Source organism: Pagrus major, chromosome 5 (assembly GCF_040436345.1).
Source record: "Pagrus major chromosome 5, Pma_NU_1.0".
NCBI lineage: Eukaryota > Metazoa > Chordata > Actinopteri > Spariformes > Sparidae > Pagrus > Pagrus major.
The window spans coordinates 31,629,786-31,642,801 of record NC_133219.1 but is presented as its reverse complement, the minus strand read 5'-3'; the positions used below and the strand labels follow the sequence as shown (position 1 = coordinate 31,642,801).

Sequence of the window (13,016 nt, the reverse complement as noted above, 5' to 3'; positions counted from 1 at the left end):
TGATGGAGATTTTTTTTTTTTGTCCAACTACTCTTTCCAAGATCAAGAATAAACTTTCAACCAAAACCTTAAAGGTGCAACAAGAAACATCCATTTTTGTTGATTCTGGCGCCCCCTGTGGACAAAAGCAGCATGAGCACCACCGCCTCATGTCGTAAAGATCTTAATCAGTGTGGAAACAAACACTACATAATAACAGCCTTCTATCCCTTACAGCCATAATGTACCTACCTGCATATCAAATCAATTGGTGAAACAAAGATTATTCTCATGATAAATTATCTCATTATCTCGAGAAAACAACATTTGTTATTTTGTGATAATGACATGAATAAATGTCTTTGAATAGTATTTTCCTTTTTTTTAAACGCAGCTGTTTTCAGGTTTATAGGTTTATGAGGTAATCTATCTATTAGTGGCTTTGTAGGATAAATAAGTGTAATATGATGTTGGTGAAACAAAGCAAACCGTGTTTTAGTGCCGTACCACCAGAATACAGAGCAGCTTCTTTCCTCAGACAGACCCCTCAATTCAATCTCAGCGCTCCACCATAAAAAATTATTTTCATTTAATGACTTATGATAATAGCTTATGTGACCTGCTGACAGGCATTATGAATAAGTATATAGAAATAGCCAATCTTCTTGCAGAATGTCTCGTTTACTGTGACTGTTTCATAGTTAATTTTTCCTCGTAGCACATTTAAAACTAAATGTATCAACCTAGAGGTCTTTGTGGCCCTTGGAGGACAGTTGCCTTATGCTGTTTAATATGAATACAATTTTATTTATTCAGTTAACTTCTCTGTCAATTTCATTTCCCTATGAAGGTCTAAACGCTGTCTCAAACAGCCGCCTCCGCGCTGTCAGGGCTAAAACTCGGTCAAGGGAATAATGAAGCCTTTATTATCTGAGACTGAAGGCTCATTCTTGACCTTGAAAATACTGAATGTTTGTGACATGACATTTGTGGTGAACTGCAAAGGTCAACAAAGAACTCTCAATCACAAGTTTCACTGTACAAGGAAGAGAAATCCACGCAAAAGCACAAAAAATAGATAAATAAATCTGAACATTTAAAATTGCATCACAAGTCCGTCTGCTGCTGAACATCATGGGATATGAACAGGTACTAAATGGACCTCGCAGTGAGATAGCTTGGTCAAATCCTTCACCTCTTTATTGGCCAATATGTAGTCAAATGTAAATATTGTGAGTCCCTTGAGGTTTTTAAAACAAATAATATACAAGATCCATCCGGACATTGTAATACAAAGGCTTTCATTTCCAAGAGGACAAAAAAAAATCAGAGTTTCTTTATGCGAAATAAGAACTTTAATAGCAGCAACAGCACATACAAGTACAGTATTTTAACTTCTTCTAAGTTGGTAAAACATCAAGTGCTGGTGCAGAAACCTCTCCTCAGTGTGATGAATGATCCCTGAATCAACGCATCAAGTGGCTGAAATCAGCCCTTTTTGTTTCCAGGCGTAGCTGTGAGACACTCAGAAGAAGTAGAGCTGTTCATATCCTGTGAAGTTTGCGGCGTAGACGGGCGTGTAGTTATAAATCAGCGATGAGGCCTCTTCCTCAGGATTGTCAAACCGATGTAAACTTCTCCTTCCTAAACAAAGCAGAAGTGAGATGCATGTGATTACGGGAGAATAAATAGAGCACAGCAGAACAGATTAATCATCTCCATGAGGAGAGAAGGTCAAACAGGTTATAGAAATGTTAAATGTGATATTTTTATGGTGGTTTGAGCATAAGTGGACTGAGATATAATGTGATTTACCCAACAGTAAACTTTTTTTCTAAACCCAATATGTTGCTCATGTTAATCTCTGTCTGTCCCTCCTGAATTAAGATCTAGTTGGGTTTCTGCGCGCTATGTGAATTTATAACAAATATTCTGGAAAATCCATTGACACATTTTTATGGATACAATAGCTATACATTTATGTTTTTTTCTGTTAAATCCAGTGAAATAAACACCATAAACACCTGACAAATTGACGTACTGCTTCCCATTAATGCAACAATTATATAAAAATTCATATTTATTTATTTATTTGCTGAGTCCTGATCAAGTAGGCTACCTTGTGCTCTTTTTAATGTAGCTTCCATTGTGTTTCTACGTTAACGTGTTTTAATGTGTCCTGTTTTGTATCTGATATGTTTTTAATGCACCCTTTTCTGCACATGCAAACAAGGACACATTTCTGCTTTTTTGTGCACAAAAGACAGATTATGACTATATTTTATAAAACAATATTCTACGTCTTTATATGTCGTCACCCTGTAACAATGCAGCTTTACAGGTATTCTTTATCTTCTTAAGACTTCCATGTGCATACATCTGTATAAGGTAACAAATAAAAACTAATACATTTCCACAACCACACTTAATACCTTATCATACAGACAGTAATTATGATTGATAATGTGTAATTGTCATTTCACCTTCATTGGAGAAAAACTCAGAGAGCCGAGCAGACAACTGAACAGCGTGACGGGAGTGAGGAAAGTTCAGCCTGCTGTCCCACTGAAAACGGTTCACCTCTGGGTGCCACTGTACTCCGTAGAAGGGGTATCTCTTACCTGGCAACAAAAAATATGGTTGTAATAAAAACTCTGTGACAGATCAACACTTATGTTAGTTTTTGAGCTGAAATAGTCTTGTAACCTTCTATGGTTGAGACGAAGTGGGCTGCGTTCTCAGCAACGTTTGTAGACAGGACGGAGAAGAAACTCTGCAGGTTCTCATTTTCCTGGAAGTTCTGTAAGAACATTTGTGTTATTACTCCTGGTGGTTATTGTGTATTTACTTTATTATTATTTTAACTCTCCATATGTTTTTGTGTTCATGTGCTTTCTTCTAAAGCTGTGTCCCTTTGTTTTCCCTTCAAGGTATCAGGCAAGTTTATCTGATTTATCTTTCTCAAGCACATGGATCTGTTCATGTGCTGAGGCGCCGCAAGACAAAAATACTCATCTCTCTGTACACTGTGTTCAGTCTTCTTCTGCTGGAATATTGAATAGAACAAGGTTTGTTCTCTGGCAATTTGATTAAAGACATATTGATTTAGGAATATGCACCATGCAAAATTAAGATCGGTTTAGACTTCAAGGATTTAATTAATCAAATTACCACAAACTGCCACATTGTGAGCCTGAGTTTGTGAGGCCCTGTGGAATTTATCCAGCCAGAAAAAATATTCTTATTGGATGTGAAATAATGCTTAATAAATATTATACCTGCTAATTGCTCATACATAGATTTATGTCTGCATACTGCATGTCTCATTAAGGTCTTGCTGAGTCAAAGTTTCAGTCAGAAACCCCGGGAAACACGCTTCTAGATGTTGAAATGATCAAATGGTTCAGAAAAAACCCAGAGAGGAAGTGAAACATCGTGCACAGTGACACAGGTCAGCAGAGGGATTCACTGTACCTTTACTTCAACTCCATAGTGGTGGAAGTTGCCGGTCAGAGGTTCATGGGTCAAAGCCTTCATGAGCTCGCTGGGGAAACCGTCAAACATCCTACTGGAGCCTGCCTCTGCAGGGAGACAGGTGAACGAGTGTTTAAATAAAGTGAGTAAACTTTATGTAAATATTGAAAACAACCCAACTTAAAAGATACAAGAATTCATCAAACAATGACAACACCCTCTGATTGGTAACTGGATTCTACTGACACCAAGTGGTACAGTTCAGTACATGCAAAAAATAAAAAAGTCCATCTCATATACATGTTCAGATCCTGTTCCTTGGTGCCCCCAAGGGTTAGGGTTAGGGTTAGGGTTAGAAAAAGAAGGAAGGGTCATTGCGTCACTGCATCTTGCTTTGGTGACAGCTGTATTGAAGTCAATGGGAGATGCATGGAGAAACACACTAAAACCTACAACATATCTACGTCTTGTGACATCCGATGAAGAAATGCCTCCAGGAAATGAAAGAACACAATTCACACAGTACTGTAGGTTAACGACAGATTGTTTTTTTTCCAAACAACTGATGGGGGATGAACTGTCCCTTTAGCCTGAAAAAAAAAACAAAAAGGTTACACATGAAACCAGCAATACAGGAATACTCTTACCTGTGGTCAGGTTGAGGGGCATCGCTACGTTCTCAGCTGTGGTGTTTGTCAGCAGATTCTCGCCGGCCACCAGCACAGTCAGTAGCTGCATGCCCATGCATGTACCCCAGATAGGGAAGAAGTCCCCGGCATCATTAGCCTGGAACACACACACACACACACACACAGACAATAAAGCAACACATCTTAATAATTTTAAAATCCTGCAATCTTGATAATAATAAAATGTATGTTAATATATATTAGTCCCCTGTGACTGATTTTAGAGTATTAATTACTGATGGACCGTCATGTTGAAGTATTTTAATTTTGGAGCTGGGTTAACTATTCCCCATACTTCAGGATGTTTTATGAGCCTTTGCTACGTCTTACCAGCAAAATCTAAGAGTGCAAAGGAAGTACAAGAGTACCAATCATTTAAATTCAGGTTAGTAAAAAAGTTTAATTATTCACTCTGAAATGCTGTGAGGTTAAAGATTGTCTAACGCCATGAAAATACTCCAGACAGGCGCAAGAACAGTCCCTCAAAACTGTTCTTCAGCACAATAAATTCAAATTTAAAAAGAAAAAGTACGTAAGAATATTTTTTAAAGAAGAGTTAGAGCGAGAGAAACAATGAAAACAAAGTTCTGCTGTACAAACCGTCTGAGCAAGTTTGAAAAAAACCTTTGCCACCCGGGCAAAGTCTGAGGTCTCCAAATCTGCAGCTCCCCCGATGAAAATCAAACTAAAGAGACAACACACAGTTAGAGCAGTGATAGACTGAAAAAACTAAAATGCAAAAAGTGTATTTATTTAAGATATGAATGTATTACACTCACCCATTTATCTTCCTAAAAATGTCTTCATACTCAGCAGTAGTAAGAGTCAATCTGTGGAAGGCAAACAAAACAAATAATGCCCCTCACGATATAATTTGACAGTGTTCAGGCAACGTAAAAGTGCAGATTACACAGGTGGAGACAAAGGAACCCAGGTAGCAGAAAGTTCCTCTTTTTCAACATAAGCAGCAAATGTCAGCAGTGACGTCATGAGTAAAAAGTAAATAAAACTATTTCCTAAACTATTGGTCACACACTTTCTATCAAGCCCGTGTCCATTGTAACGCATTATGAACATAGACTTCTCTATGAATAAATGAAGCAGCAAGTAAAAGCATAATGCAGACTACTATGGAGTAAACATGAAGATGTGACTAAAATCTTTTTTGGATATTTTAATGTTAAATGAAAAGTATTTGCCTTGTGATATATAACAGGAAGGTTGCCATTTCCAGGAAAATAAATATTTATGATTGTTTATAACTACAGCCACATTGTGTCGACATCATCATTATAATGAGTTATGATTATTCTTATAAAGCATTTTGAATGTTCCTGAGTGCTTCTATGATTAAACAGTGCTGTAGGTCCATCATAATGCATTATACATATGTTAATAATGGACTATAATGCATGGGCTTCATAGAAAGTGTTAGCAGAATAACTTTCTCTTACATGCTGCTCACTGATATCAACTGATTATATTTCAAAAAGCTCCAGTCAAACACGATTTATCATTACTGTTATTAAACAACATAGGAGGATTCAACCCACCTGATAGGCATCACTCTGCTGCCCCCAGACTCAATGTATTTCACATAGGAGGAAGGTATGTAGGTCCTCCCGAAGGGTTTCATGACTTCATCTGAAACTAGCTGAGTCAAAATACCTGCAGGACAAAAACACAGCAGCTGTGAATACAAAGGGGAATAAACTCAACAGCTAAAAATAATTTAGTCAAGTTTGCATGACCTGAAGTACATTTCACTTACCGATCACAGGTCTGTCGTTCACAGCCTCCTGGGTGAGTTTAGTTGGCATGGCTCTGTTGCAGCAGAAGCAGCCAGCAAGAAACAAACACAAATATGTCGAAAATCCTGTATTGGACATCTTCTCACCTTAATTATTTAATACTAGTGATCACACAAGACTTAATTCAGCATTTGTGAAGCTACGAGGCTGTCAGAGAGTGTCGATGTGAGAAAGAGCTGCAGCAGCTTAAATAAGTCGAGTGAGAAGAGGATATAGTCGGTACAGGGAAGTGAGGAATATCCAGGTTTACATGTGATGACTCCACAACTGCACACGCCGGTCGGGTAAGATGGTTGCTGATGTAAACAGAATTTTTTTCTGCTGACTGCACGGACTTTTTGGCAAAATTTGTATCACATTGTTTGCTGAGAAATTATGCACTTTCATGGGTCAGAGGAGGGTTTTGCAATAAAGTTCATAGAAGTTACATGAGAGCTTTAAAGAGAGCAGCTCTCAGTTCACACTGTCAAACAGGTTTCAGTGTGAAAACGAAAGAAGGCTGTCTATTTATAGGATTGGAAAAGTAGGGCACTTATTGAGGAGGGAGAGGTGTGCACAGACTCTAAGACATGAAGCCAAACTTCTTTAAAGGGGACCAGTTCAAGTTCTTCTAACAAAGAGTCCTGAACCTCGTAGTCACTTCAGTTGTCTCTATTTTAAATAAATGCATGAACAGACCTTTCTGCAGTAATGCTATGTGGACATTTTTGACAAAATTTTGAGCAAAATCACATCTCACTGATGCAATACCCTCTAAAAAAAACAATGATATCAATGAAGCAATGCAGCTATTGCAATAGGCGAGATTTCTACAGAGATTGGGCAACAGACAGACACATATGTCTTATGACAGCTGAGCAAAAACCATCCACTGATGAAGGAAGAAAGAAAGAAAGAAAGAAAATATCGGGTGAACTTTTGGGAAATGGAAGTTACATCGACAGCAAACAAGTCAAACATTAATTAGCCTCTAAACCAAATAAATTGGACGTTTTAATAACAATAACTTTCATTCTCCATCAGATCCAGGAAGTAACAAACACCAGTGTGTCTGTCCCAGGCTGATGTTGTCGCTTCGAGTTTATCTGGTAGTAAAATGCTGCTGTGACAACGCGTCCTCGCGGTACCAGCCACTGTGCTTGTGCAACATTTGAACCCTTCATCAGATCTAGGCCCTTATTCATATTCAAGTACACAAATCCCTGAAAGCCTTTGTACCAAGGCTGGATCACTTACTTTGCAAACTGTCTTATTTACAGACCCACAGATTAACTGACTGTGAAATGGTCTTATTAATATGATAAATATGTAGGGGAGAATACTAATGATTAAGTTTCAATTCCTTTTTTCTCTTTAAAACATAATGCATTCACATGATGCATATTCCTAAATAAAGTTTTGTTTAATTAGATCCCTACAGACTATGGGACATAGTTATTTTGGTATATTACAAATTGTGTTTTTGTCTCTGTATATAATAAAGCTGTCATGCAAATCTGCAGTGTGAAGTGTAGTTCATGAGAGGTAAGAGGGTGAATGTTTCTTTAAGGTGTTGAAGGGTCTTCAACTCAGGGTTTCTCTTACATTCACAAAAACATTGAATCCTAATCAGTTTTATGACAACACATAAAAAGTGCTTCAGGTGACTGAGTAGCGAGTTTCAAGTGTATAAGACTCAACCACCAGGTGGAGACAAAATGCCACTAATGGTTCAGATATGCAGAGTGTTGTTTCAATCCAGATTCAAAATCTGTTTTATGAACCCAAACTGAGCAAAGTCTTTGACAAATCATGCAAAACAAAAATAATCTTCACCAAACAGCATACAATGATTACTGTCTTATATTTGTGACATCCAAATACAAGTGAGAAATGATTAAAACCGATCTTTAGAAATTAGGCACACATTATGTATCTAATTATCTGGAGCTATATCACAAGTTAAGGTTGTATGTATGAACATGTGTAGTTAGACGGAGATTTATTCAGACTTTTAGGTCTAAATCCATAAAATATTAAAAGTCAACGCAGTGAGAGAGGAAACATTAGTTCACTGTATGTTTTATACCGAGCATCACCCTCATAGAGTCACAAATTCTTCATATATTGAGGTTTCCAAAAATTAATCCTATATTTTAAAAACACTGTTCATTACTATGTTGGCAAAGACATCAGGTTCACTGTGATTCATGTGAGACTTGGTTTGGTCCTTTCCGTCACATATTAGTTCAGATATGAACTTTCCTGACATCCATGGGAGCAGCAGGTACGATCTTCCATGAGGTAAACAAGTAAAACTCCAACTGTTTCAGTCTTTCTCTGCAAACAAAATGCACAAAATAAAATTAGTATTGTTTTTCTTTTGAGGAGCGCATCTTCTAGGTCTTGAAGACTCTCCACAATCACATTAATATTCAAACCTTTGAATTCAAAATAGTCTCAACAAGGAAAACAGAGTTGGTACAAAATTGTACAATTTGTCTAATGACTTTCAAATAATTTGTCGTTGAGGTATTGTTTAATATTGTTTGCAGCTGTCTGGCTTTATATCACGTCTGCTCGGCTGAAACATGTTTGCACGTCTTTTAAGTGTGGTTTTAAGTGTGTAGAAGGCTCACACTGTTAACCATTAAAATGTCAGTATACATACTAAAATACCCTTGATTTAATAGTGCGCTGTGGATGAGATAATCTGTGACAGAAATATCTTGGAAAACGTCCAAGCTTTCCTGCGACTAACCTCTGAGCCTTTCTATTTCCTGACAAACATCTTCATATACAGCAGCCAGCAGCTCTTCCTTTGGCTCCAGTCCATCCAGAAATACTGAAAGAATAGATATTCATCATATACATGTAATATATTCAAACATTTCATACCAGTACATCTGCTACAGTGATAATAGTTGCATTGCTTAACATGACCACAGTTTTTTATCCCATCAGCATCACATCTGTGCACATGTCATCTTTGACTGGACGCTCACCAATTCCAGACACCATGCTCTCCATCTGCTCACGGTTTTTCAGGTACATCGGCCACACGTGTCCATCAAAGTAGCCCGGAGGATCAGGAGGCGTGTACACCCTCGAACTGTCAGGAGGTCAAAACATTAAGAAGCAAACTTTTTCACACAGCTCAAACAGAAAACAGGGACATTTTGTTTAGATATTCTGATAATAAAAATGACACCTTCTTCTCCTTTTGCACACATCATAGGGTATTTCCATGAAGTATCTTTTGTCAAAGAGCTCATTCAGAGACCTGCAAAGACAAAAACATATCAGAAAGTTATTATCTAGAATTTCATACTCACTAATAAGAGATCAGTTTTAATATTATTAAATAAATCCTCGTGAATAGTTGACCCTTATTGTCAAAGAAAACCCACAACTGAATGGTAACTGTCTAAAAACAGGAACAATTTACATGGAAATCTCTACCTGAAGAACATAATTACATTTATATAATAATTTTATAAACTGAAATTATAAGAAACTGTAACAGTAACTTCACTAAAGCCTCTCTCATGTACCTATGGTTGAAAATGAGGAAGCCTTCCACTATCAGCACAAACACCTCCGTGTCAACTGGTGGTGTGGTGCGCTCTGGGTTCAGGCCTCGCTGCCTCAGGAACGAGTCCGGATCTCTTCGCCACGAGTCGACGTCTCTCATCATCGTGTCCATGTGGAGAGCACTGAGCACTTAAACAGAACACAGTGACACGGATTTCCTTTCTTTTTACAGAGAAGTGCATGTCTGATACATTTGTCATTCTCTGGTTCCAGCTTTTCAAATTTGAAGATTTTCCGCTTTTTCTCTGTTTTTATATCATTTTAACCTGAGGATCTTTTCGACTGTGGACAAAACACATCATCTGAAGACGCCACCTCTCACCAGGCTCTGGGAAATTATAATGAATACATTTTGTTTGATTTATTCACAGTATAATGCCATCAGTATGTTTAGGGAGGATTTGTCGTCTGTCGTGTCCTTACTGTCATATTGCTTGAACCCACTGCCGTCCACTGGTACCACAGAATTGTCCTGAAGAAGAAAAGGACCCACTGAGATCACTCAGTCTGAAATTTCCAGCATCACCTTTAAAGTGTAAAAAGCAGTATTCATTTTAAGAGAAGTCTCACCTTAAAATATGAGTCCTGTGCAATGATGCAGCTGTTGGGTATCTGCTGGTGTAGACTCCTAGAAAGAGTAGATTTTCCTCCGTTGGTCATCCTGACAGACAAACAGTGCGTATCGATTAGAAAACTTTAAAGCTGCACAAAAACATTGAGACCCTCTTTTATAAAATGGCAAAATAACCTCAACTACTCAACTAGAGTCAACTATTACAGTATGTGCCTCAAGTCAACAATAACCTTTAAAAAATAATTTACCGAAAGCTGAAAGTCTTGTTTTTGCTGACCTCTGGTGGTTTAACTTTTACTTGAGTACTCATTTACTGAGTCATAAATCAGTGTTTACACCAGCCGAAAAATAACTGAAAGAAATTGTAGAAATGCTTGTTTTCTACCTGTAAAATGTCCCGCTCAGAACATTTAAATGTCCTCATGAAAAAGTGTTTGTTTATGTTATTTGTTTAACTAAAAGGAGAAATAAAATCAACGCTGTTATAAGAATTTTGTGACTGATCAGAATCTGCCTCCAAACTGAGTATTTGACAGCTCGAGTTAACTCTCACAACAACAATATCTTGGTTTCTAATTAAATTCAATGAAACACATTACCTGGTGTAAAAAGATAAACATATCATTAGCAAATTATTTTCAACTATCCAATATCAGCATCTGCCTCAGTCATCCATTATCAGTTTGGCTGTGGTCGCAATGGTCCAAAGTGCAACATACTGTAAACCAGAAAAGGTCCGTGAAACACAACCTGATAAGTTATTATTTCAACACCACAAGTCACATTATGAAATACTGTAAAAGAGAGTAAATATTTATCGCTAACTGTTAACATTAGGGGTTGAACAATATGGCTTCTTCAGGGCCAGGGCCAATACCGATACCAATTATTAGAAATCAGTGTTTTTGAAAGCTGAAATTTGGGACGGATTTTCATTTGCAGTAAAAAAAATGAAACTCTTTGTGTCAAAATTTCAAACAGCCAGTGATGAAAGTACAATTTTCAGGTACTTTACTACATTTATTTGATACATTTAGTTACTAGTTACTTTGCTGATTCAGATTATTCGTGTTTATAGGCTCTTAATTGTGATGTGTGATCAGATAGTGTTGTGGATGGGACATTGTGTGAGAGGACGCTGCATCAAAGCCAAAGTAGCTCAATTTAAAATGAGTTTATTCTATCAGCGATACAGATAATGCTGAATATCGGCCCCGAAAATCAGCCAGGCCGATAATCAGTCTACCCCTAGTTAAAACTAATTCTCTCGAAAATGCAACATTTCAGTCATAGATCTTTGTCAGGAATCCTGACATTCCTCAAATGAATGTCAGAAAAACAAAAAAAGCTCTCAGGACTCTGATTTATTTTTTTCTCTGCAAACCAAACAACTCTTATCAGTCTCTGCCACATGGTTGTCACATGCTGCTGTACTGATCTGATGCTGTCCCTGCTGCCCCCACTGCATACATGCAACTGCAACATCAGCATGTCATTATTAGTGTTATTAGGCTAATGCATTTTCTCGTAATTAACCACAATAAACCACTAAGGAGCATTTCTGAATCTGAAACTGACTTATGAATTGAGAAGTATTGATAAAAACTATTCCTTGTAGTAAACATGCAGCTACAAACAGGCTCTCTGGACGCAGAATGACCAGAGGGAACAATAACAGACATGTTTCTGAGCAACATGTTAATGTTTACAATCCTTGAACTCACTCACCCGCCAACTCCAACAACTAGTGTCTTCATTTCAGCTTGTTGTGGATCCTCACTGCGACGTTTCTGATACATAAGACTGGTAAAAGCACATAAATGAACGAGCCTGCCACACAGGCATGCTGGTGCTGCGACGACTCCCTGAGCTCCCTCAAGCTGTTCCGCTATTGGACGCTTGTGATTCGCTGAAGGAGCTGCTACGTCATTCACGACCTACTCATTGAGAAAAAAAAAAGCTTAAATATGATATAGGTCCAAAATATATGCTACACTAAGTAAGAAAGTAGGAAAGAAAGTGTCACGTTTCTATAAATACAGTAAGATTACATAAAATAAAAATAAATATAAATAAAATAAAATACACTTCACAAAAGTTTAAAATAAAATATTATGAAAATTTAAGTACATAAAAAATCGGATAAAATGTTTCGTAATAAAAATATTTCAAGTAAGTTCAAATAAAATTAAATACAATTTTAAAAAATCTATAAATAAAATAAAATGCACAGCGCAAAAGTTCAGATTTTACATACAAAAATGTCATCAAAACATTTTAAAAAGTTTTGTAAGTATGTTTTTAAACTTATAATAGCAATAGAAAAAACAATAAAACCTAAAATAAATTACATTAAAAATAATGGAGAATTAATTACATAAAAAAAGATAGAAAATATTATTATAAAAACATTTCATGATAAAAGTATTTCGAGTAAGTTCAAATAAAATTAAATAATAAACAAATATAAATATAATAAAGCACGTTTTTCAGAAAGTTCAGGGTTTACACACAAAAACAAAATGAAAACATTTAAAAAAGTAATGTAAAGTAAGTTGTGCATTAAAAATTGTAACGATAATCGAAAAGAAATGTAATTAAAAATAATGGAGAATTAAGTTATGCATTAAAAACTGTAATGATAACAGAAAAAATCATCAAAATTACATTAAAGTAAAATTTAAAAAAATATATAGAATTTCGTGCATTAAAACATAATAAAATATAATTATAGAAACCTAAATGTTAGGCAATATAAATTAAAATATGAAAAAAATTGGAACATTTGTTAGATAAAGTAGAAGTAGATGTGTATGGATATGCAATAAAAGTTAAATGAAATGTGTCACATTATTTTTGGGGACCAAAAACATTCACACAAGACAAAATAAAAATTCAGATAAGTCACAGAGTAAA

At 36.4% G+C, this 13,016-nt stretch overlaps 2 protein-coding genes across 2 annotated transcripts; both read right to left on the bottom strand.

Annotated features, from left to right (window-relative positions):
- Positions 1-1,320: 1,320 nt before the first annotated feature.
- On the bottom strand, positions 1,321-6,154 carry LOC140996347 (gamma-glutamyl hydrolase). Its single transcript, XM_073466721.1, has 9 exons — positions 5,914-6,154; positions 5,696-5,810; positions 4,922-4,972; positions 4,743-4,827; positions 4,101-4,239; positions 3,454-3,560; positions 2,686-2,779; positions 2,463-2,600; positions 1,321-1,623 (listed from the first exon to the last, which is right to left on the bottom strand). The coding sequence occupies exons 1-9, from the start codon at positions 6,029-6,031 to the stop codon at positions 1,505-1,507; spliced, it is 966 nt and encodes a 321-aa protein (XP_073322822.1). The 5' UTR covers positions 6,032-6,154; the 3' UTR covers positions 1,321-1,504.
- A 1,623-nt stretch (positions 6,155-7,777) lies between these two features.
- On the bottom strand, positions 7,778-11,970 carry nmrk1 (nicotinamide riboside kinase 1). The gene is made up of 8 exons (XM_073466722.1): positions 11,829-11,970; positions 10,097-10,187; positions 9,950-9,998; positions 9,487-9,655; positions 9,144-9,215; positions 8,938-9,044; positions 8,694-8,777; positions 7,778-8,272 (listed from the first exon to the last, which is right to left on the bottom strand). The coding sequence occupies exons 1-8, from the start codon at positions 11,897-11,899 to the stop codon at positions 8,262-8,264; spliced, it is 654 nt and encodes a 217-aa protein (XP_073322823.1). The 5' UTR covers positions 11,900-11,970; the 3' UTR covers positions 7,778-8,261.
- Between the last annotated feature and the right edge of the window lie 1,046 nt (positions 11,971-13,016).

What these genes read in the sequence shown, in the direction of transcription:
- LOC140996347 (XM_073466721.1), bottom strand. Translation starts at nt 6,031, where the DNA reads ATGTCCAATACAGGATTTTCGACATATTTGTGTTTGTTTCTTGCTGGC. An exon ending in GCCCCTCAACCTGACCACAG is followed by an intron (nt 3,561 to 4,100) that starts GTAAGAGTATTC and finishes GTCTCCCTGCAG; the next exon opens with AGGCAGGCTCCAGTAGGATG. An exon ending in ACTATGGAGTTGAAGTAAAG is followed by an intron (nt 2,780 to 3,453) that starts GTACAGTGAATC and finishes ATGTTCTTACAG; the next exon opens with AACTTCCAGGAAAATGAGAA.
- nmrk1 (XM_073466722.1), bottom strand. Translation starts at nt 11,899, where the DNA reads ATGTATCAGAAACGTCGCAGTGAGGATCCACAACAAGCTGAAATGAAG. An exon ending in CACAGGACTCATATTTTAAG is followed by an intron (nt 9,999 to 10,096) that starts GTGAGACTTCTC and finishes TTTCTTCTTCAG; the next exon opens with GACAATTCTGTGGTACCAGT. An exon ending in GAGCATGGTGTCTGGAATTG is followed by an intron (nt 8,778 to 8,937) that starts GTGAGCGTCCAG and finishes CTATTCTTTCAG; the next exon opens with TATTTCTGGATGGACTGGAG.